General features: G+C 36.4%; 4 protein-coding genes across 4 annotated transcripts; 2 read left to right on the forward strand and 2 right to left on the reverse strand.

Moving 5' to 3' along the window:
• Positions 1 to 1205: 1205 nt before the first annotated feature.
• On the forward strand, positions 1206 to 5254 carry LOC111792507 (transmembrane emp24 domain-containing protein p24beta2). Its single transcript, XM_023674021.2, has 5 exons — positions 1206 to 1399; positions 1528 to 1745; positions 3254 to 3440; positions 3526 to 3633; positions 4865 to 5254. The coding sequence occupies exons 2-5, from the start codon at positions 1530 to 1532 to the stop codon at positions 4996 to 4998; spliced, it is 645 nt and encodes a 214-aa protein (XP_023529789.1). The 5' UTR covers positions 1206 to 1399; positions 1528 to 1529; the 3' UTR covers positions 4999 to 5254.
• A 455-nt stretch (positions 5255 to 5709) lies between these two features.
• On the reverse strand, positions 5710 to 10250 carry LOC111792453 (acetyl-CoA acetyltransferase 2). The gene is made up of 14 exons (XM_023673933.2): positions 10088 to 10250; positions 8655 to 8717; positions 8439 to 8537; positions 8183 to 8356; positions 7992 to 8097; positions 7717 to 7855; positions 7559 to 7636; positions 7418 to 7483; positions 7124 to 7209; positions 6885 to 6984; positions 6674 to 6784; positions 6541 to 6582; positions 6311 to 6397; positions 5710 to 6072 (listed from the first exon to the last, which is right to left on the reverse strand). Exons 2-14 carry the CDS (start codon positions 8695 to 8697, stop codon positions 5983 to 5985), a joined length of 1221 nt encoding a protein of 406 aa, XP_023529701.2. The 5' UTR covers positions 8698 to 8717; positions 10088 to 10250; the 3' UTR covers positions 5710 to 5982.
• A 1892-nt stretch (positions 10251 to 12142) lies between these two features.
• On the forward strand, positions 12143 to 16627 carry LOC111792480 (nudix hydrolase 7). The gene is made up of 9 exons (XM_023673983.2): positions 12143 to 12413; positions 12678 to 12913; positions 13008 to 13073; positions 14177 to 14314; positions 14455 to 14532; positions 14613 to 14663; positions 14751 to 14785; positions 15352 to 15460; positions 16170 to 16627. The coding sequence occupies exons 1-9, from the start codon at positions 12266 to 12268 to the stop codon at positions 16344 to 16346; spliced, it is 1038 nt and encodes a 345-aa protein (XP_023529751.2). The 5' UTR covers positions 12143 to 12265; the 3' UTR covers positions 16347 to 16627.
• Positions 16628 to 17766: 1139 nt separating this feature from the next.
• On the reverse strand, positions 17767 to 19656 carry LOC111792449 (fasciclin-like arabinogalactan protein 2). The gene is made up of 2 exons (XM_023673918.2): positions 19048 to 19656; positions 17767 to 18710 (listed from the first exon to the last, which is right to left on the reverse strand). Exons 1-2 carry the CDS (start codon positions 19567 to 19569, stop codon positions 17973 to 17975), a joined length of 1260 nt encoding a protein of 419 aa, XP_023529686.2. The 5' UTR covers positions 19570 to 19656; the 3' UTR covers positions 17767 to 17972.
• Positions 19657 to 22809: the final 3153 nt, after the last annotated feature.

The raw sequence follows: 22809 nt of genomic DNA on the forward strand, positions 1-22809 counted from the left end.
TAGCATGAACATGAATTAGATTTTTTTTGTTTTTTTTTTCTCGAGACCCTTCTCTCTACCTCCTTTTATTCCACCTTTTTTTTTTTCTTTTTTTGTCGATCTGCCTCTTTCTGTTATGGGAGAGAAATCATTATGTTGCATTGCAATATATAAATGTTTGTGCATAGAAAGTCAATGATTGTACGTATAGAATAGAATCGGGCTAATATTATTTACATATTTATTATTATTATTTTGATCTTACTCTCTTCTTTCTCAAAATAAAATTGAGAGATTGTATCAGTAGTAATTATTGCTGGTTTGAATTAGCCATATTGTTATGGAATGTCTTATATATTCGTGTTCCCTAATATTTTTATTTGATTAGGGGTATATTTTATTTCAATTTTAAGATTTAGTTAGTTTATATTTTCTTTATTTGTAGGTATTAGTTAGTATCTTGTATCCTATTTAAACGTTGCGAATATCAATGAAGATTTCTCATTACCTTTGTATTGTTTCCTTAAGTAATAATATTTTCAAATCTATTCACACTTTTGAGTAGGAGATATTATGTCTTGAAACCTAATTATTAAAATTTGAAAATATCATGCAAATAACAAGCCAAATCTCTCTATATATTTAAATTATATATTTTAACTTATTATAAAAAAACATGTCATATTTGCTATAAATGTTAATGTGACACCGGATTAAAAAAATGATACATGAATGAACGGATACCACATTTGAATGAGAATGAGTATGAGAATAAGATAACTAAGAAAAGCGGAAAAGAAATAAAAGTTATTATCTATACTAATTAAGTGCACCTTCCTTCTCAATAGCTCAATTTGCAAGTGAGGACAAAGCATCTTGGTAGGATTCGCGTTGGCCTGCAGAGAAATGTCGAGGCTTTTCTACCAAATCCAAATTCTAAATTCTGATCAAGGATCCTCGGTATGAATAGCTACCATGTTTTTTTTTTTTTTTTTTTTTTTTTTAAATGGACGCAAATTTTAAAATTGTTAAATATATAATTAATAATAAAAGAAAAACTAATAGTGTTATTATTAGTCGTAAATTTTTTAGACAAAAAAAAAAAAGTTTCCATTTTTAAAAAGAAAGTCTTGGAATGAGGAGAGAAGAGGAACCCATTTCTTATTGGTCAAAGTGTCGTCATCCATCCAATATAATTCGGACGCGTCATAATCGGACATTGTATCCGTATCGTATGGAGTAATAAGTTGAGGCATTTTGATTTCGAACTCCAACTCCGCCTCGCACGTTTTCACCCAAAATCCTCTTCTCCTATCAGATCAAACACATTCTTGTAACTTATTCTTGCAGTTTCCCAGAATCTCTCTTCCCCCAATTGGCGGCAATTGTTTGTTCTTCCCCGGATTTCCAATATTTTGAGGTAATTATTCATACCCTTTTCATTTTTTGGTTCGTTCTGCTTCAATTTGTTCATCACAGATCTTGAAGATTTGACTTTGTTTTTGTTTCATTCTTGTTATTTGCTATGTGGTTCTTCGATTTTTGAAGAAATGGAGCGATGGGCTATGAGATGTGTGGTGATGATGGCGTTTGTGGGGGTATTGCTGCTGAATTTGAGAAGATCAGAAGGGATTAGGTTTGTGATAGACAGGGAAGAATGTTTCTCTCATAATGTTCAATATGAGGGAGATACTGTTCATGTTTCTTTTGTTGTAATCAAGGCAGATTCAGCATGGCACTATGGCGATGATGGTGTTGATCTTGTGGTATCATTCTTTCCTCCATTTTATTTGTTTTTGTTTTGTTTAGCTTGTTATTAAAAAAACTTGAAACCGGGTGTGACAACGCGAGCCCAACGCCGGTAGATATTGTCCTCTTTTGGGCTTTCCCATCCGAGCTTCCCCTTAAGGTTTTTAAAAGACGTTTACTAGAGAGAGTTTTCCATACCCTCGTAAGGAATGCTTCGTTTCCCAAGGTGGAATCTCACCATCCACTCCCTTTGGAGGCCAGGGTCCTCGCTGGCTCACCTCCTAATGTCTGGCTCTGATACCATTCTGTCATGACCATATCCCACCGCTGGCAGATATTGCCCTTTTTGGGTTTCTTCTTAAGATTTTTAAAATGCGTCTACTAGGGAGAGGTTTCCACACCCTTATAGAATGCTTCGTGTTCCTCTCCAACCGATGTGGAATCTCACAATCCACCCCCTTGGGGGCCAGCGTCTTCACTGCCACATTCCCCGGTGTTTGGCTCTGTCACGACCTGATCCCACCGTTAGCAGATATTGTCCTCTTTAGACTTTTCCTTCTGAATTTCCCCTCAAGGTTTTTAAAACACGTTTACTAGGGAGAGGTTTTCACGCTCTTATAAGGAATGTTTCGTTCCCCTCTCTAATCGATATGAAATCTCACACTGGGCTAGCAAGATGCATAGGTTTTGTGTTTCTGTTGTTATCTGTTACGTTTGAGAAATGTTATTCATAATTCTTGTCTCATGAAAATGGGGAAGTGGCGTCTTTGATTGTTGTAGGGCAAGGACCTATGTTTTGATTTGACTGGAGAGAGAGAGAGATCCTAATGATAAAAGTAACATCGACGTAGAACATGTTTGGAATGACTTCTGAAAGTGCTTAAAATACTTTTTCAACGCTTAAAAATCCTTTTATATGCATTTAGAAAGTCACTCCAAATAGACCCTAATACCAAAACTAGAAGGAGCAAAAACGACTAATATATCTTCGTATTAAGGGTGGTTACTTTCAAGTTATTTTTGTGAAGACACATTGACTTGGAGCGAGTTAGAGACAGACAAACTCCTTTCTGAATAAGAGCTACGTCTGATTTCTTGGAGTGCTAGAGGATTATTAGTAAAACTGGAACAAGTATTTTCGTATCTCGCTATATGAAGTGGACCAGGTGGTATTTTTCAAGTTACCTTTTGGAGATCCTTTGATTTGTAGGGAGGGAGGGAGGGAGAGTGTGTGGGAGATGCTTTAATTTTCTATGTTTACGTTAGTGTCTAAACTAGCTCATGGGACCTCGACCGCTCTCATAAGACAACCGTCTAACCCTACGATATTTGCTTGTGCATAAAACTCATAGGGTATTAAATCCTAGGCAGGTGGCTACCGTGGATAGGTATCAACTTAGATTTTTTCCCCTGATTTTTCTCTTGTGAGGGAGTTCTTTTATGGGAAATGATTTGCAATCCTTGTGTTATATTGATTTCCATTGTGGAATTTGTTGTTAATTCCATGTTCTTGCTTGAAATCTAGATAAAGGGTCCTAATGGTGAACATCTTCATGATGTCCGAGACAAGACGAGCGAAAAACATGAATTTGTTGTTCACAACAAAGGCCTTCATCGATTCTGCTTTACGAACAAGTCTCCGTACCACGAAACGATCGACTTTGATATGCACGTTGGTCATTTTTCCTATCAGGAGCAGCATGCAAAAGATGGTGAGATACCATTCTATGTTTTATTATGTACTGACATTGTTTTACAAGTTAAAATCAGTCTCAAAACTGGTGCATATGCCTGCAGAGCATTTCAATCCTTTGATGGATCAAATATCTAAGCTGGAGGAGGCTCTTTACAATATTCAGTTTGAACAGCATTGGTTAGAGGCTCAGACTGATCGCCAGGAAATAGGTATGTCGATGAACTCGTCTCAAGCTTTTATATTTCTTCGACATCGACTTAGGAGTTTATTTCCTACGTTGAAGTTTTTCCTCGATGATATCGAGTGACTTTGAAACTTAACATATTAGATCCCGTTTGATAACTATTTGTTTCCTTGTTTTGTCTTTTTAAAAATTAAGCTCATGCACGTTACTTCCACCTATGTGTTCCTTTACTTTGGGCCTTAGATTATATGATTTCTCCAAAAGAAGTTTTAGGTAGTGTTCTTTTGAGTTCAACAACACGTAGGGGTGGAGGATTCCCGATGCATGGCTACTCCCAACACCAAAGTTTTGTTGTATAAGATATTCGAAGAAAGATTACGAGTAACAGAGAAGCCTTGCTTAACTTGGGGGTGTTCACGGGTTCGTAGGCTGGGTTGGCTTAAGCAACATCTCGGATATAACCCAATTGTTTAAGGTGCATATTTTATTAGAAATCACGGCTCTCCATAATAGTATGATATTGTCCACTTTGAGTATAAACTCTCGTGGCTTTACTTTTGGTTTTCCCGAAAGGCCTCATACTAATGGAGATGTATTCTTTACTTATAAACTCATGATCAACTCCTTAATTAGCTTACGTGGGACTCCTCTCCCAACAATCCTCCCCTCGAATAAAGTACACCATAGAACCTCCCCTGAGGCCTATGGAGCCCTCGAACAAAGTACACCCCTTGTTCGACACTTTAGTCAACTTTTGACTACACCTTCGAGGCTCACAACTTTTTTCTTTGACATTTGAGGATTCTATTAACATGACTAAGTTAAGGGTATGACTTTGATACCATGTTATAAACCACGACTCTCCACAATGGTACGATATTGTCTACTTTGACCATAAGCTCTCATGACTTTGTTTTTAGTTTCCCTAAAAGATCTTATACCAATGGAGATGTATTCCTTACTTATAAACTCACGATCAACCCCTTGATTAGTCGACGTGGGACTCCTCTCCCAACAATCCTCAACATACTTGACCAACCCAAATCTTGTACGGTTCGGTTCAGGTTGGGTTGAACGCATGTTCTTTTTTTTTGGTACACTCGTAGCATATAGTCCATGGCAGATACCTCATAGGGGTATCAAGTGGAACTCGGGTCACGTTTCCAGTTGTATCCGAATACCGATCTTGAAAGAATGAAACTGGAGGTAGTAGATTGATTTGTTGGGTGATGTATTTGTGGTGTGTTTGATTGCAGTGAATGAAGCAATGAGCCAAAGGGCAATGCATAAGGCAATGTTTGAATCAGCAGCGCTTGTAGGGGCGAGTGTCCTCCAAGTCTACTTGCTGCAGCGCTTGTTTGAAAGGAAGCTTGGCACTTCCAGAGTTTAAACCCCCTTTTTACTTCACCAACATTCTTTTTACCCCCACAGTAAAAGATTATATGCTAATCTATTTCTTCCTGTTTTTTTTTCTTTTTTTTTTTTTTCTTTCTTTTTTTTAATTACTTTTGTTAGTGGAAATTCGGGAAGGAATTAGATTTTTATTTTTAAATATGAATTTTTGAATTATTATAAGAATATATGATATTCAAATATCTCGAGATGTTTAGGCATTTTATTGCCCATACGAGAGGTAATATTGACTACTTTTTGATGTCTTTTCTTTCTTGTATATATATATATATTATAGCTAAAATAAATTAATATATTAATTTACTAATAAATAACTGTATACAATTAATTATATTTATATTTTTCATTTACATATAATAATGGTATAATGTGTAGCTAATTTTATTCTCAAGTAAATTGAATTATTATTTATTTATTATTTCTCTCAAAATTTCTCTTTTGATAATTAGGGATAGTTCGCTAAAAATACTACCAATTTATTAAAGTTAAAATACTTTTGTAAAAACATAAAACAATATAAATTAACTTTTTTTTTAAAAAAAAAAAGTAAAATTAATTTTTTAAAAAATTGAATTGATAGCAATAAAATATTTGATTATTAAATACAAAAATATATTAAATTGAGAAAAATAGGATTGAAAAAAGGAGAATTATAGAAGCAGAAGATAAATTATTCTTAAAATGAAAATAAACAGAAAAATAATAATAATAAAAAAACTCTAATTTATTATAAAATAAAACAGAACCAGAGAATGAAGGAAGAATAATCACTTTCTTCTAATGGCTAAATACGATACACTTTTAACCTTATTACACATCTTGATTGCCTCTACTTCTCCAGATCTCCAAGCCTATCATCATCAGAAGGGGGAAAAAGAAGACAACAAGTTAATACGAACCATGGTCGGACACGTTACCTTATCGGTTTTCTTTGACGCATACGCTCGAGACTCGAACAGCTTCACACAAGCTCCAATACAAGAGCAGATGCACCACCTCCACCATTGCAAACACCTCCAACTCCATATTTCCCACCTTTTTGCTTTAGTACCTGTAATGCGAAAAAAAAAATGTACGATAACCGGTCGTGAGAGATATCGACTTTTGTATACACAAAGCAATGGAGAAATATTCAATAATGCTTCCACGACGTGACTAACATTTTTGCACTTATTTATAGCTCGTGGCTATTAAGAGGCACGAGTACATATCCAACCGTTATTAAGTAACAGTCTTATTCAATAACTTTTCGAGGTTGGGTAACATTGCAGAGATTTTAGATAAATTACCCCCAAAAGCGTGACCAAGATACGTGCCCCGCTGCAACCAAGAGGATGTCCCAACGACACGGCTCCACCGTGTACGTTAACTTTATCCTGTTGATGAAGAAATAAGAGGAATACGACAGTAAAATAATAACTATAAGGAAGATTGCACATTTAGAATGACTAACTAAATGCAAGTCCTATTCAAATCATTCAATTCAAATGAGGCCGTAGAAGGGCATATGAGTACTCACAGGAGAGATTCCAAGCAATTTCTGATTAGCAAGAGCCACAACCTACAGAAATAACGATAAAATAGAACATATAAGAATTTGAGGATCAAAGTTCTGGAAACTGATTATTTCGAGCCTGTCACGAAAATCTTACAGCGAATGCTTCATTTATTTCGTAGAAGTCGATTTGTGAAGCTTCTAAGCCAGCATGGGAAATAGCCTTTGGAACTGCAAGGGATGGTGCAGTTGTGAAAAATTCTGGCGCCTGCAAATCAATTCCCATTATTATTGTTAGTACAAAGTTCTTTGAAGATCAAAGATGTGATCGTTAATGCTTCGGCTGATGAAAGAAAATCAGGAATTACATGAGCAGCATCAGCATATCCTTTGATTTTTGCCATCACTTCCAGCCCAAGTTCCAATGCCTTCTTGCCACTCACTAGAACTATGGCAGCAGCACCATCACTGCCAATTAGAAAATTTCAACCTTCGTTATAAGTTTGATTGATCCTCTGGCACGACTTATCCATATAAACGCAGGCGATAAAGCGTGATAAGTTTCTATGAACTTCCTAATACATGTGCAAGAAAAGCTTTCCTTTACCTTATGCTGGATGCATTGCCTGCAGTTACGGTACCTCCATTCTCTTTAAAACTTGGTCGAAGCTTCCTCAACTTGGCAGGGTCGAACTGGCATCAAATTAATTTGTTTTCAAAAGAAATAAATAACAGCTTGCTAAAGAATTCTAGAATCATTTTGGTTACATTCTGACCCCTTTATCTTGTACAGGCGATTGAACAAATTTTATCTTTTTGTATATGTTCGAAAATTGTATGCTCGGGGTGCATGGTGCACGAAAAACAGTAAGCACTACCTAGATGGATGATAGGGGCGTACCTTTCCAAGGCCATCGTCCGAATTGACAGTTGTCGATGGTTTTCCCCTTCCTCCAGAAACTTCAACCTGCAAAAAGATAGCGAAGACTTGTAATTTTGAACCAGAGAAATAGCCAAGCAATGATATGGAAGGAAATCCAACCGGAACAATTTCCCATTCGAAGGCACCGCTGTCCTTGGCAGCAATACCACGCTCAAAGCTCTGAACAGCGAAGTTATCCTACATAAAATCCAGCTTTAAATCAGTTAACAAAAGAGAACTAAAGCAAACGCAAACTCAACATGCATTACAAGCAATACCTGAGCCTCCCTTGTAATTTCATATTTGTCTGCACATAACTCGGCGCAATTTCCCATGCCAGAGTTAGTATAGACATCCCATAAACCATCTTTCAGCATTCCATCAACAAGAGAATCATGACCAAGACGAGACCCCTTCCTGCAAATTAGCATGAATACAAATTAAATTATGCTTACAAATTAAATTATCTTTCAGCATTAAATTATGCTTATGAATACAAATTAGAGCTCAGGCCACCGAGAATGAGAAGAGAAATTCAGAATAGAAAAGCAACCTTGCTTCTGCAAGGTACTTCGGTACATTTGACATGCTTTCCATCCCACCAGAAACTACAACGTCACTAATGCCTAATTGGATACTCTGTGCTGCAAGCATTGTTGCTGAAATAATCACAATAGTAAATGTTGTCAGACTATCAATATCGTTCCGAGAGGAAAATCTTAGAATGAAGATAAGGATGTGAACCTTTCATCCCTGATGCACAAACTTTGTTGACAGTAGTACAAATCACTGAATTAGGTATTCCTGCACCTAATGCAGCTTGTCTGGCAGGAGCCTGCCCCAGATTTGCACTTAGAACATTGCCAAAGACGACTTCTTGTACAAGTGAAGGATCAACTTTCGCCCTTTTGAGTGCAGCTATAAGTCAAAGAAAGAAGGAAAATACTTCATCATTGGTCAACTCCATTTACAGAGAAGGAGAGAGAGGTTTCACAATTACCTTCAATTGCTATGGATCCTAACTTGGTGGCTGATAAAGATGATAAACTACCAAGAAATCCACCCATTGGTGTGCGTGCAACACCAACTATGCAAACATCTATACAACCAAATGTCGAATGTCAAAAAAATAAAAATAAATAAAGAGGAAAGAGGTGCCATATCTTAAAGCAGTAGGCTTTGATTAGGTATTTCCATTGAAAAGCAAGTGAAGTACCTCTTGGATTTATCGAATCCGTTGCTGCTGCTGCCGTAACCATGGTATGCTAAGGAAGAAAACCTATACCATTGAAAAGTTTCAACAGTTCTGAGACAATAACAGTAAGGCACATCTTACACCACCTTAATCAAATATGGACAGATTTTGTACATGAATCACGGACATAAAATCTTATTTCTTTTTCATTTTCTTCCTCTGATTAGAATAATAATAACAATAAAGTGAGGCACTTACTGTTATTCACTGTGATTTATCGGATTTTGTACATTGAAAAGCAAGTGAAGTACCTCTTATTTCTTATTTCTTTTTCTTTTTCTTTTTCTTTTTCTTTTTTTCATTTTCTTCCTCTCATTGAAACAAAGTCATCGGTTCCCAAAATCATTTATTTTGAATAGTGAGAAAGCATCACATGTTAATCAATCAGTGGCCTTTAAATGCAGACCTCTAAGATAAACATCTAAAAGCTCAAATAGCTTGCTCAATATTGGCAATTAGTACATTTTCACCAAGTTAAGAAAATACATGCTAATGCAATTCATAGAAATTCCACCAAGAAGATATTACTCAAGTTGGAAGTCAATTACAACGCAATTATTGAAGGTTTCTTTGAACAGAGCGAAATTAAGCTCTCGAGTTCGGCTTCATTACAGTTTATCAAATTCAATCAACACAACAAGCTTCCCAGTTCTTTCGTCAGCAAAAGAAAACAAACTCGTATTTCTATACCACTTGAGATTAAATTTTTTAAGCACAAGAATTTATAATATTACAGTCTTTAAGAAAATGATATTTAAATAGCTCATCTCATAAAAGTTAACAATTTTTAAATCATGCGATATTTTTACGGCATCAATTAAATTTACTATCCCAACTCAACAAGAGAGAAGAGGAGGAACAAAAAGAGGATAAAAGAAACAATGAAGTCAAATAAAAAATCACACGATAATATCTCCGCTTTCTGTTTCTACAATAATCCTCCAAATTTCAAAAACTAAATCCAAAAACCAAAAAGCGCTTAAAACGAAACCGTTCTCGTTCAATGCAGATAAATACGTACATCAAAGTCGCCATTAATCATCAACAACCATCGCATTTCATCCATTCCAAAAAAGGAACTCCAATCACAATCACAATAAAAAAAAACACACACGCATCCAGAACATCCATCACCATTCGACTACCAAATCATCCAAACAGTTCAGATAAACCATCCGAAGCAGATTGAACAAGAAATAAAGCAAGATCTACAACAACAAACACTAAAAATCCACCTCACAGAATCACGCTTCTTCAGATCAACCAGTACAGATCTATAAACAATCATACTTCCAAATTTTCAACAACCACTACAATAATAACAGAGGCAGATGAAAAACAAGAATGCCAAAACAGATTTCGAAAATATACTCAGAGCTGAAGCTTTCACTTACCTCCTTCCTTCACTCTCTGAGTTCTAGAAAACCGCCGTGAAATCGATTAACCAGAAGAGAGAGTTAGAGAGAAGAATCAAATTTGGTGATGCAAACTGTTGAATGAATTTGTTGCTGGAAATTCGAAATTGCTGGTGTGTTGTTGTTGTTGTTCTAATATATATAGAGAGAGAGGGAGAGGGGGGGAAATCTTGATAACCGCCAAACAAGCGCTATACGAGAAAGCAGAGGCGTAGCGAATTGTCCCTTTTACCCCTAAAACTTTTTGTATTTTTCGTCTTTTGCCTTCTTCTAACCTCCGGATTTGGTAACTTCACTACCGTGCCCGTGCCCGTGACCCTGACCGTAATCCACGTATGGTCCTAAATTTATAAAAATTAATCTTATTAATTAAAATATATTTAAAATGTTTGACTAAAAAGTGTACATGCATGAAATTTCGTTCTATAAAAAACGTGTCAATCGTCCAGTCCCACACGAGAAAGCTGACACATTGTCCCGTGTCTGGCTCTGATACCATTTGTAACGACCCTGGCCCACCGCCAGCAGATATTGTCCTCTTTGAGCTTTCCCTTTCGGGCTTCCCCTTAAGGCTTGAAAACCATCTGCTACGGGAAGGTTCCCACGTCCTTATAAAAGGTGTTTTGTTCTCCTCCCTAACCAATGTAGAACATCACGATAACTATCATGATTGGTCTTAAATCCCACATTTTTTCGAACAAAATTGGATGTACATTTACTTATACTCGGTCGTCTACATGCACATAGACCTTCTAGGTGAGTATTAATTCTTCCTAGACCTAGCTATGTGCAGGCACATGCTCGAGAATATCGAAACCAACGAAAAAAAGGACCACGAAATAGAGTAACATAAGGTCCCACTGATTCGATGGTACGGTGCAACTTAGCATACACCCGTACATAATCATAACTCATACTCACATGATTAACATTCATATCGTCTATCATCAATTCATACATGACTATCGGTCTCGTAAAATCCATGACTAAACATAACTCGTAACTCACATAACTGAAATCTATCGATCTCTGTGAGATCTTACATTCTTTACAAGGGTATGGAAACCTCTCCCTAATAGATGTATTTTAAAATCGTGAGACCGGCGGTGATATATGATAGATCAAACTGGATAATATCCGTTAATGATGGGTTTTAAGTTGTTGCAAATGGTATCAGAGCCCGACACTAAGCTGTGTGCCAGCGAAAAACGTTAGACTCCCGAGGAGGGTGGATTGTGAGATCTCACGTCGGTTGTAGAAGGGAATGAAGCATTTCTTATAAGAGTGTGGAAACCTCTCTCTAGCATATGCATTTTAAAACCATGAAACTAACGACGATACATAACGAGCTAAAGTGGACATTATCTGCTAACGGTTGACTTGAGTTGTTACATAAAATTCAAAGCTAACCATTGTAATTTTAAATATTTATGACGTCTAAATAATAAAATTTTAAATATTTAGAATTTAATTTTTAAAAATATATATTAAACAAATGTCACTACTATTTACTAGAATTTTATCAAAATGAAATTTTATTAAATTATAAAAATAAAAATTTAACTTGGTAAGAAATCACATTGTTTAATTAATTAATTAATTATTATTATTCAACGTCTCCCTAAATCTTAATTCAAGCTTTAAAAATTAAGGGGAAAAAAAAATGAAAAGTTCTAACTTTTTCGGAAGCGAACTGAAAAAATATATGAATTGAGAATCAAAATGAGCAATAAATTTAAGAAGCGATCAATTCCAAGTAAAAATCCTAAACTCAATTCATGTTCATTTCGTTCAGCTTCTTCAATTTGGAATTTGCAAGAAGAATTAGGGACATATTTTCGTGTTTGAAGGTGAAATCTTCCAAGAAATTCCGAAGAAAAGAAAAAGGCACAATCAGGTCGCGCAGAAACGCACCATTGATTCGTGGAAGAACGAATCAACGCGGCGTCACCAGTACTGATTACTCTTCAAATCTTCGCATATTCAATGGAAGCTTCAAAGTCTTTGAACCGAAATTCAAGGCAATCGCTAGTTCTTTTTTCTTTCCTATAAATCTCCATCATCGATTTAACCTAATCTCCACGTTCTCTGATTGTGTTTGATTTGGTTTTACACAATTCACAGCGAGATTAGGCGTTTGTTGGTTGATTTTCCTTCATGTGGAGGCTTAAGAGTAATAAATTATATCCTTATCTCTCCGTACATAAAGCGTTTTGGTCTCCAATGGCCTCCGCTGCACTTCATCCCTTGTCGAATCCAGTTTCCTTGAATTATCCGTCGTCTTCTCTTTTGGGCATTATAACACGTATGACTTTCATTTTTTAATCCGTTTTCTTGTCGTTGTTGTGCGTAGCTGATTCTATGTGGATTATTTCATGGGGTTTCTGATTTCTCCTGTAATTTAATGAGTTCTTTCTCGATTATTGTGACGAAATCCGAATTCCGTTTTTCAAACTAGAATTGAAATTTGAAGATATGGATTTGTTTGTGTTGAAATTCTTGCTGAATCATATGGACTTATTATCATGGGCTCATTTTTGGGGCTTTTCCTTGTTTATCATTCTTGCAGTTGCGGCTTCATATTTATCAAACAAAACTCCATCTCTTAGCCGAGGCATGTCTTCTTCATCAACTTCATTGGCAATTGCTGAGAACGAGACTCCTCTGGATAACATTGAACAGCTTGAATTATTGCCTGGAGTTTATGATAATTATGAAGGAGTTATTGTGGAAATGAAGGATCCTATGGATCCAAATGAATTTGGTTATTTGCTAAGAGCTTCACTATCTCAATGGAAACAACTGGTATTTGATTTCTGCCCTGTTACAGGTTGAACATGATTCTATGTTCTAAGCTTCAACTCTTATTTATGGTTTCTGATTGCATTTTGATTTGCAGGGTAAGAGGGGCATTTGGATCAAATTGCCTATTAAACTTGCAAATCTTATTGAAGTTGTTGTTAAGGTACATTTTGTTCATACAAATTCATAAAATCATCCTTATATGTGTTTTTTCTCAAAAAGTTTCTACTTCATCTCAGAGTTAAAGGCTATATCATGTGTTTTTTCTCTTGTACTGTGTATGAATTTTTGAGTTCTGCTACTACCGTTGAACTTTCAAACAGTTTCCAATATATATTTTCTGTTTCAATATCATCCTTACACTAATTATAATACACAGAAGTATATACTGATTTATTAGTCACTTTGGGCAAACTGGAAACCTCGTTACAGTTTAAGAGCAAAATATAAGCATACAGATGGATGTTACTTCATGTTTCCATTAAATATGGCACCAGCCCAAAGGGTTATTGTGATATCCCACATCGGTTGGAGAGGGGAACGAAACATTCCTTATAGGGGTGTGGAAACCTCTCTCTAGTAGACGCGTTTTAAAACCTTGAGGGGAAGTCCGAAAGGGAAAGCCCAAAGAGGACAATATTTGCTAGCGGTAGGTATGGGCTGCTACAAATGGTATCAGAGCCAAACATCAGGCGGTGTGCCAGCAAGGATGCTGAGTCTCCAAGGGGGTGGATTGTGATATCCCACATCGGTTGGAGAGGGGAACGAAGCATTTCTTGTAAGGGTAAGGAAATCTCTCCCTAGTAGACGCATTTTAAAACCTTGAGGGAAAGCCCAAAGAGGACAATATTTGCTAGCCGTGGGTTTGGGCTATTATAGTAATTTTGACCCAATTGAGAAGTTTGTATCAAAAACTTCCTAAACTTGAAAATTCATATATAGTCTAGGGGCAAAAACTATAATTTAGCCTTTTGTTGTTTTTTATTTGTGTTTTTTGTTTTATACCGATGAGTAGCCATGAGAATGTGACATACAATATTTGGTTGTCGAGAAACTCTTACGATCCTAGACTGGTTGACACCACAGGGTTCAAACTAAATCCTCTCAAATCCCTCTACTTTTGTCCACATGACCCAAGGCCAAGCCCTGGTGGTTTAATTTAGCCTAAAGTTAAAATACCCTTGCCTTCTGCATCTTCTTAGAGAAAAAGTAGATTGGTCCAAGTCACTTTCTCATAATAATCCTGCTTGTTTTGTTTGATTTCAGGAAGGTTTTGTTTTCCACCATGCCGAACCTGATTACCTAATGCTCGTGCGATGGATCTCTGAAACTACAAATAGTATTCCTGCTAATGCTTCTCATCGTGTGGGCATCGGTGCGTTTGTAATGAATAGTAATCGAGAGGTACTTTCTTCCTAACCCATGCTGTTTGTCTGTGATTTGAAAAGCAATAGTATGTTCATAATTTACTGTCTATTTGAAAGTTTCAGACTTAGAAGAGCTCTTTGTTTCTAGTAGCTAACATTAAGACTCCCATTCTGAAGGTGCTAGTGGTTCAAGAGATCAGTGGCAAATTCAAAGGTACAGGAGTTTGGAAGTTACCAACTGGAGTGGTTAATGAGGTGAAGCAAAGTTCAATTTGCCGCATTTGTCTCAATTGAATAAGCATTCTAATGCTATAATGTAACTGTTCTTTCTGTAGGGAGAGGATATTTGTGAAGCAGCAATTAGAGAAGTAAAAGAAGAGACTGGTGTAAGTAACAACAACCAAGAAGTTGCATCTTTTTAAAAATTTCATTCTCTCTCAAATGTTTAACAGTTCGATTTGTATTCCTTTCAGGTTGATGCAGAATTTGTAGAAGTGTTAGCATTCAGGTTTGAAATCTCTCCCACAGTAATTGAAATAATTGAAATAATTGTGCTAAAGTGTGAGATCCCACATCGGTTGAAGAGGAGAACGAAGCATTCCTTATAAAGGTGTGGAAACCTCTCCCTAGTAGATGTATTTTAAAACTGTGAGATTGACGATGATACATAACGGACCAAGGTAGACCATATCTACCAGCGGTGGCCTTGGACTGTTACAAATGGTATCAGAGCCAGACACTGGACAGTGTGCCATTGAGGATGCTGGCCCCCAAGGGGGGTGGATTGTGAGATCCCACATCGGTTGGAGAGGCGAACGAAGCATTCCTTAAAAGTGTGGAAACCTTTCCCTAGTGAGACGCATTTTAAAATCGTGAGGCTGACAGCGATGCATATCGGGTCATAGTAGACAATATCTACTAGCGGTGCTTCAGGCTGTTACATAAAGCTACTTTCTTTGATATTTCCTTCATATTTTATACAGTGCACCAAAATTTCCATTCACTGGTCAAGGGAACGGATCCCATCCTTACCATTGTTATTCTTACCATCTGCTCCTTCCTTGGGTAATGCAGGCAAAGCCACAGGTCATTCTTTACAAAATCGGATTTGTTTTTCGTATGCATGTTACAACCGCGCTCCTTTGCCGTTCAAAAGCAAAATTCAGAAATTGAGGCAGCCAAGGTATATTTTAGTACACCATGATCATTAATGAGTCATGTCATTTCTTTTCAAATTTTGAAGTAACATTCCTCCTTGATCTATTAATGAGAGCCCGAAATTTGGAATCCATTGTTTCCATATCCATGGTTCATCAATAATCTAAACTTTAGGACAGGTTACACCCTGGCTGTCTAGATTAGTCGTCTTATAAAACTGTTGGTTAAGAACACGTATCCACGAATATGATACTAGCTCGGCCTTGGCCTCTTGAACATCAAACATTTACATGCATCAACACATTGCTTTTAGAGAATGCCATTGATAATTTCCATGTCCATGATTGATCAATAATCTAAACTTTAGGACAGGTACTGACTGTCTAGATTAGTTGTCTTATAAAATTGTCGATTAAGAACACGTATCCACGAATATGATGCTAGCTCGGCCTTGGCCTCTTGAACATCAAACATTTACATACATCAAACGTTCCTTTTAGAGAATGTCATTCATGATTTCCATATCCATGATTGATTAATAATCTAAACTTTAGAACAGGTAACAGCCTGGCGGTCTAGATTAGTCGTCTTATAAAACTGTTGATTAAGAACACGTATCCACGAATATGATACTAGCTCGGCCTTGGCCTCTTGAACATCAAACATTTATATGCATCAAACATTCCTTTTAGAGAATGCCATTTCCCTATTCTGACCCCCTCCCCCTTAAACAGTGGATGCCCATTGATGAATATGCAGATCAACCCTTCGTTAAAAAGAACTCGGGTTTCGACTACGTGGCAAAAGTTTGTTTAGCAAAAGCGAACAACAATTATACCGGCCTCTCGGGGATACCTACATATTCTTCCTCTGGTAAAAAGACTTACCTGTATTCAAAACTGGACATCTGAACTCCCAATGATACCTTCCTCTAGCCTCTGCATTCCAAGAAGCTGAAAGGAATCTGTGGAGTCATTGTGTGTGTAGATCATGTCGTACCGTAAAACCATCTTTACATGTTCGGGTTTTGGGGTTCGAGAAAATTTCTAGTACCGATCATTTGTTGATAAATAATTAGTCACATGACTTGTCGATTTGATGCATTCAATATTGTTTCTTAAATGTTGGCAATAAGGGTGAAGAGTTAATAAGATGGTCAGAATGGTACTAAAATAATGTACCATAGAATATTAAAGTACTTTTTTTAATTGTGCCAACTATTTGTTGAATTTAAATATGATGTGAGATTCTTTTGTTAAATACAAATCATTATTAATTAATTTATGAATGGTTCTAAATTTTGTATAATTATTTTATACAATAATCTTAAAATTAATTATTATGGTTAGTTTAAAGTTAATTTTATGTGCATATAATAATCATAACTTTTATTTGAAAAAAAAAAAAAGAAAATATTACTATAATTTCAAGCTAATATATGGATGATCTACAACAAGTCTCATATATTTTGAGTGGGCGGGTGGACCTAGAGACTCATCCTCCTCGTTGGTTGACTGGACATCCTCATCCTCACTATAATAAAAAGGTCGGGAATGACCAGAGGTGTATGCAAGGTCGGGAATGACAAAAGGTGTATGCAGTTCTCAATATCTCCCTCATCCTCACTGTAATAAAAAGGTCAGGAATGACCAGAGGTGTATGTAGTCCTCAGTATCTCCCTCATCCTCACTATAATAAAAAGGCCAGGAATGACCAGAGGTGTATGCAGTCCTCAGTATCTCCCTTCCCGACCAGAGGTGTATGCAGTCCTAAGTATCTCCCTCATCTTCACTATAATAAAAAGGTCGGGAATGACTAGAGGTGTATGCATTCCTTAGTATCTCCCCCATCCTCACGATAATAAAAAGGTCGGGAATGACCAGAGGAGTATGTAGTCCTCGATATCTCCCTCATCCTCACCATAATAAAAAGGTCGAGAATGACTAGAGGTATATGTAGTCCTCAATATCTCCCTCATCCTCACTATAATAAAAAGGTCCGGAATGACCAAAGGTGCAAGTAGTTTGTTCTATCTACTTTTTTTTACCGACACATGTCACTAAATGTGGAATCCAATAAAACTTGGAGCACTAAACTGGTAAATTCAAAAAGATGAAAAGGACTGAAATGAAAAAGGTGCAAAAATAACAAAATGACGGGACTTCTTCACGATTGATTCCACCGACACAAAATTAAGATTCCAGATCATTTTCCGACATAATTAATAATAATGATATTTTAAATAAACAAATAAAAACTAAACAATTATTCCAATTTAAATAAATTATAGTTTTTTTTTCAAAGTGGAAAAAAAAATAAAACCAAATCGCATAAAAAAGATACAACCCAATTTGATATTTAGAGTGACTGTACACCATCCACGAAAAAATAAAACAAAATAAAATAAAAAAAGCATCACCGACAAATAATAAAAAAAAAAAAGATAAATAAAATCGCCGAATATAAGTGGACATTTATTTTGCTCTATGAATAACGGACCTCTAGTATCGCGCCACGTGCCGCCTCTATTGTAAAAATCATACGAGCAAAACACCCAACCACAAACTCAACATCATCACCACGATCGATTTCTGACCTTCCGATCCAAACGCCCCGTCTTTGTCCGATTTCTGATCCGCCGGTTCGCCGTCGGACTCGTCGGAGCCGATTGGCGAGTCGGCGTCCTCCTCCTCCTCGCCCTCGGACGCCTTAGGCGATGGCGCCTTTGTCTTCTTCTTCTTCGGTGCCTCTTTCGGAGCCGGGGCCTCTTCGTCCTCCTCTTCGGGCACCGCCTTGAAAAGCTCTCGCGGCTGCAGCACCTTGTCGACCTCGTACACCACCAACGGCTCTGAGTCAATCAGCGTCGCTGTCACCTCCGCCGTCACGACCTTCGTCTTCACCATCACGTCCTCGCCATCGGTCTTGATGTTGAAATCGTACTTGTTGCCGCCGTGGGTCGCGAGCGTGTTAACGACACCGTTGCTCGATTTGAGCATCTGTAGAGAGAGGTAGACCGGCATTCCGTGATACAACAGCAGCGATACCTTATGAGCCTCCGTCAGATTCTTGTACTTCGGAAGAAAGTCGTTCAGTGCGGTATCCGTAGGGCAAAACACCGTCAATCCGCCGTCGATGTTCGACTGATAGGTCTCAGCAACGCCGGTGGCGATTAACAAATCGGTGAAGGCTTTGCAGCCTTGCTTCGGCAGAACTTCCGTCACATTTAGACTGAGCGGTGCCGCCGTCGGTGCCTCTGCATCGGCGGATGTTATGACCTGCAAAATTTGTTACTCAATTCGTTAAAAAGCAGTTCGTTACTCACAAAATTGTCGTCTTCTTGGAGTAAAATAATATGAACAATATATTCTAATAAGAAAATCCGATCCACAACAATAATGACCTTTTGTCGGTCACATAAATGCACCTGCAGTTCATCTTAAATCAATGATGATAAAATTAAATTTAATCCTAACCAATTTTTGCAATATAAACCTATTCAAAACAGTCATTATGTATCACTAATTCTAGATTTAAATCCGTGCTAATTAGAACGGCATGAAGTTTTGCCCTAATCTAGATTCTAGCCCTAGCAAAGATAAGAACCGAGAGTACCTTGCTGATCTGCAAGATGGAGATATTGTAGGGCATTTCCATAACCGATTTGACATAAAACGAATTGAATTCACCGCCATTATCTTCAGATGCAAATCCAACTTTTCCGCCTTTTACATTCGTGATATTCACATAACCAGAGGTGCCGAAGGCGGAACCAGAGGCCTGAAACAGAGTAGAAGAGAGCGTACTACCTTTAGAAAGCTGGTGGAGCTTTTTGGCGCCGTAGTAATCGACAAGAACGTGAAGCGAGAGCACATTCTTGATAGTGCCGACGGTGAAATGCTTGTCGAGGAGCACCGACATGGCGGAGTTGTCGAGAGCGAGGACGGTTATAGTGAGACGACGGTTGATTTCGCCTGCGAGATGAGTGATGGTGAGGTAGTGGTTAAAGGTACTGAACTCGGGGTGTTTGGCGAGGATTCTGGTAATGTTGTGAGCCTCAGCAGTGGAGGAGAATAGGAGGAGGAGGAAGAGCGGGAGCGCCAGAACAGCGGCGGAGAGAGAGAGTGGTCGCCGCATGGTGGAGGTTGAGACGGCGGAGAGAAATGGAGTGTTTGGGAGAGAAAATTATGGCTGTGGATATGTGTTGTGTGAGGGTAAGGGATTTGAGACGTTTTTAAGACCGGTGAGATTTAGAGAATGAGAGTGCCACACAGTCTACTTGGCATCCTAGCCAGCTCAGCATGCTGGAGTGGGGCCCATGGAATTTGGTTTGAAATTACCAATTTAGACTCCAAATTTAAAATTTAAACAATTTTTTAATTAAAATTTATATTTTTATTTATTTATTTATTTATTTTTATATAAATCTCTAAACTTTATAATAAAATTGATATCATACAAAATTTCATATTCCACCTTTATTAGATTAATAATTTTTTTAAAAAAATTCCACATCTAATCATATTTATATTATATAATAAGAATAATAAGACAAATAATAATAATAATGAAGGGTAATTATAAACAATAATTACAATAAATCGTAGTTGAAATTTACTAGAAAAATAAATAATAAAATCATGTAATTTTTTTTCGATATTTAAATATTCGTAATTATTTAAATAAAATAAATATAGGGTATTATTGAGTCGGGTGGATTTAACGATAGATGCTCTCATTCTATTTTTTCTTCTCCTTTCAAGATCTACTCGAAAATAGAACTCGGGTTTCTTGGCCGTGATTTACGGGACGAATTTAAATATGAGTAAATAATAATTTTTTTAATGAATTTTTGAAGATATTTGGATATTCTTAAAAAAAAAAAAAAAAAAAAAAAAAAAAAAAAAAAAACCGTTAGATAATAGGTAGAAGTAAAGTAAAGATACTTGACTTTCTTTATAATTATTTGAAAAACTTCTGTCATGGACTAGATGCTTCTGCACGTGCTTAATTGATTTAAAAAAAATTAAGTGAATTAAATAAATATTTATAAATAATAATATCTTCTAAAAATATTTTTAATTGGTCCAAATTTTCTAATGATAATTAATTATGAAAATCTCAATATTTTTTATAAATACTTATAAAATATTAAAAAAATAATGATAATTAAATTAGTTTAAAAAATGCAGATGAAAATCGATATATCTGTAAAATTGAAATTTCAATACTGATAGTGTTGTTCTTAGTCTTATTCATAGTCGTTCATATATCTGACATGCTAAACCGACACTAAATACTTTAGGAATAAAATTATATATTTAAAAGAAAATAATAAATTATAAAAAAAGAGACAAAAAGAAAAGGGCCACCAACCACTTTCAGAAAGAAATAAATGGTTCAATGATTTGCTTTTTTTTAAATCGAACATTTGGATTCATACTAGATCTATTTCCGAGCATTTAACCCATTTTAGATGATTCTAATAAGTGCTTAGATTATCCCGATCAGTGCATTTTTTAGCATGATAAATCACTTCGTCTCGACCTGTTACTAATAAAATTTTCGAAGCAAAACTGAAGACAAATAGTAACAAGAATCTGATTTGTTGTAAAAATATAGTCATTATGAGATCCGACATCGATTTGAGAGAGGAACGAGTGCGAGCAAGGACGCTGGGCCTCGAAAGAGGTGGATTGTGAGATCTCGCATCGGTTGGAGAGAGAAATGAAACATTCTTTATAAGGGTGTGGAAATCTCTTCCTAACAAACCCGTTTTAAAAATCTGGAAGGAAATCCAAAGATGACAATATCTGCGGGCTTGAGCTGTTACAAATGGTACTAGAGTAAGACATCGGGCGGTGTGCCAGCGAAGACGTTAAGTCCCGGAGGGAGAAGGATGCTAGACCTCGAAATGGGGTGGAATGCCAACGAAGACACTCGACCCCAAATGGGACTGTTTTTAAGGAAAAAATAAAAAATAAAAAAAATAAATAAATGGTGTGTTAAATTCTATGAGTTATTAAATAATTTACCTAATAAATAATATTTTTTAAAAAAATATTTTAATAATTCATAAAAATATTATTTAATATCTATTTCTATTTATGTGTATATCAACTTAATTAAATAAATAAATAAAATAATGAGATGGAGTGGGGCCCACAAGTGTCGGCAGACAAGAGACTCCAACAAAGCCAGCCTGGCATGAGGATGGCTCATGTAACACCGTATTTGTCCATTTAATTAATAAAAGCTTTTTCTATAATTATTTTTAACTCCATATATTCCATTTAAATAAAGCCAATTATTTTTGCCCTTTTTATTCAACATAAGGGTCAAATATGTCATTTCACTTCCTAGTTTATTTATTTTTATACTATTGTGGCTGTCATAGTCAGCATTATCAAATCCAAATATCCTTCTAACTTTAACAACGCACGAGCTAAAAAGTAGAATTTATTAGAATCAATGGGCAAATTATTGAATAATTTGGTTCGTTTTTTGGATTGAATCTAGTTAAAAATAGTTTAAGTAATGATTTAGACATTTGTCGGTGGCAACATCGTCGTGTGACGTAGAAGAATTTAAGCACACTAAAGGAGCTGAGAACAAGTCAACTAAACCCAACAAAGGGTCGAGGTTGTTTCATTCACGAAGAGCCTTAGAGAGCGCCCGCTACTATTCTTCTAACGTTAAAGGTCGAAGTTATAGAAGAATCTACGCACATAATGTAAAATGTCGTCATGCGTTTAGAAGAATCTAAGCACATTAAGGAGTTGAGAACAAGCTCGATAAACCTAATTGGGAGATCCCACATTGGTTGAAGAGAAGAACGAAACATTCTTTATAAGGGTATGGAAACCTCTCCCAAGTAGACGCGTTTTAAAATTTTAAGGCTGATGACGATACATAACGAGCCAAAACGGACAATATTTGCTAGTGGTGGATTTAGGCTGTTACACTAACAAAGGGTCGAAGTTGTTTCATTTGTGTAGGACCTTAGAGAGTGCCTGTGACTATTCTTCTAAGTAAACGGTCAAACATTGTTGTGCATTATGGAAGAATCTCAGCTCATTAAGGAGTTGAGAACAAGCTCGATAAACCTAACATAGGGCCGAGATTTCCCACGACTATTGTTCTAAAATAAAAGGTGACTAGCCACTCATTAACGTTCGGGAATCTGCTTGACATCTCATCGACAAGATTGGATACCCACATGTGATCGAAGTTTCATTTTAGTGTCCCGAACATAAAGACAATCATTTTGATATGCTTTTGCTTTATGTATAACCTATATTACAATATGGTTAGCTCTTTACTTGTTACATGGGTTAACTTTATGCACTTATTCTTCCTTATAATAATCGACAACAA

The sequence above is a fragment of the Cucurbita pepo genome, chromosome 4 (assembly GCF_057944985.1).
Source record: "Cucurbita pepo subsp. pepo isolate OVF chromosome 4, ASM5794498v1, whole genome shotgun sequence".
NCBI lineage: Eukaryota > Viridiplantae > Streptophyta > Magnoliopsida > Cucurbitales > Cucurbitaceae > Cucurbita > Cucurbita pepo.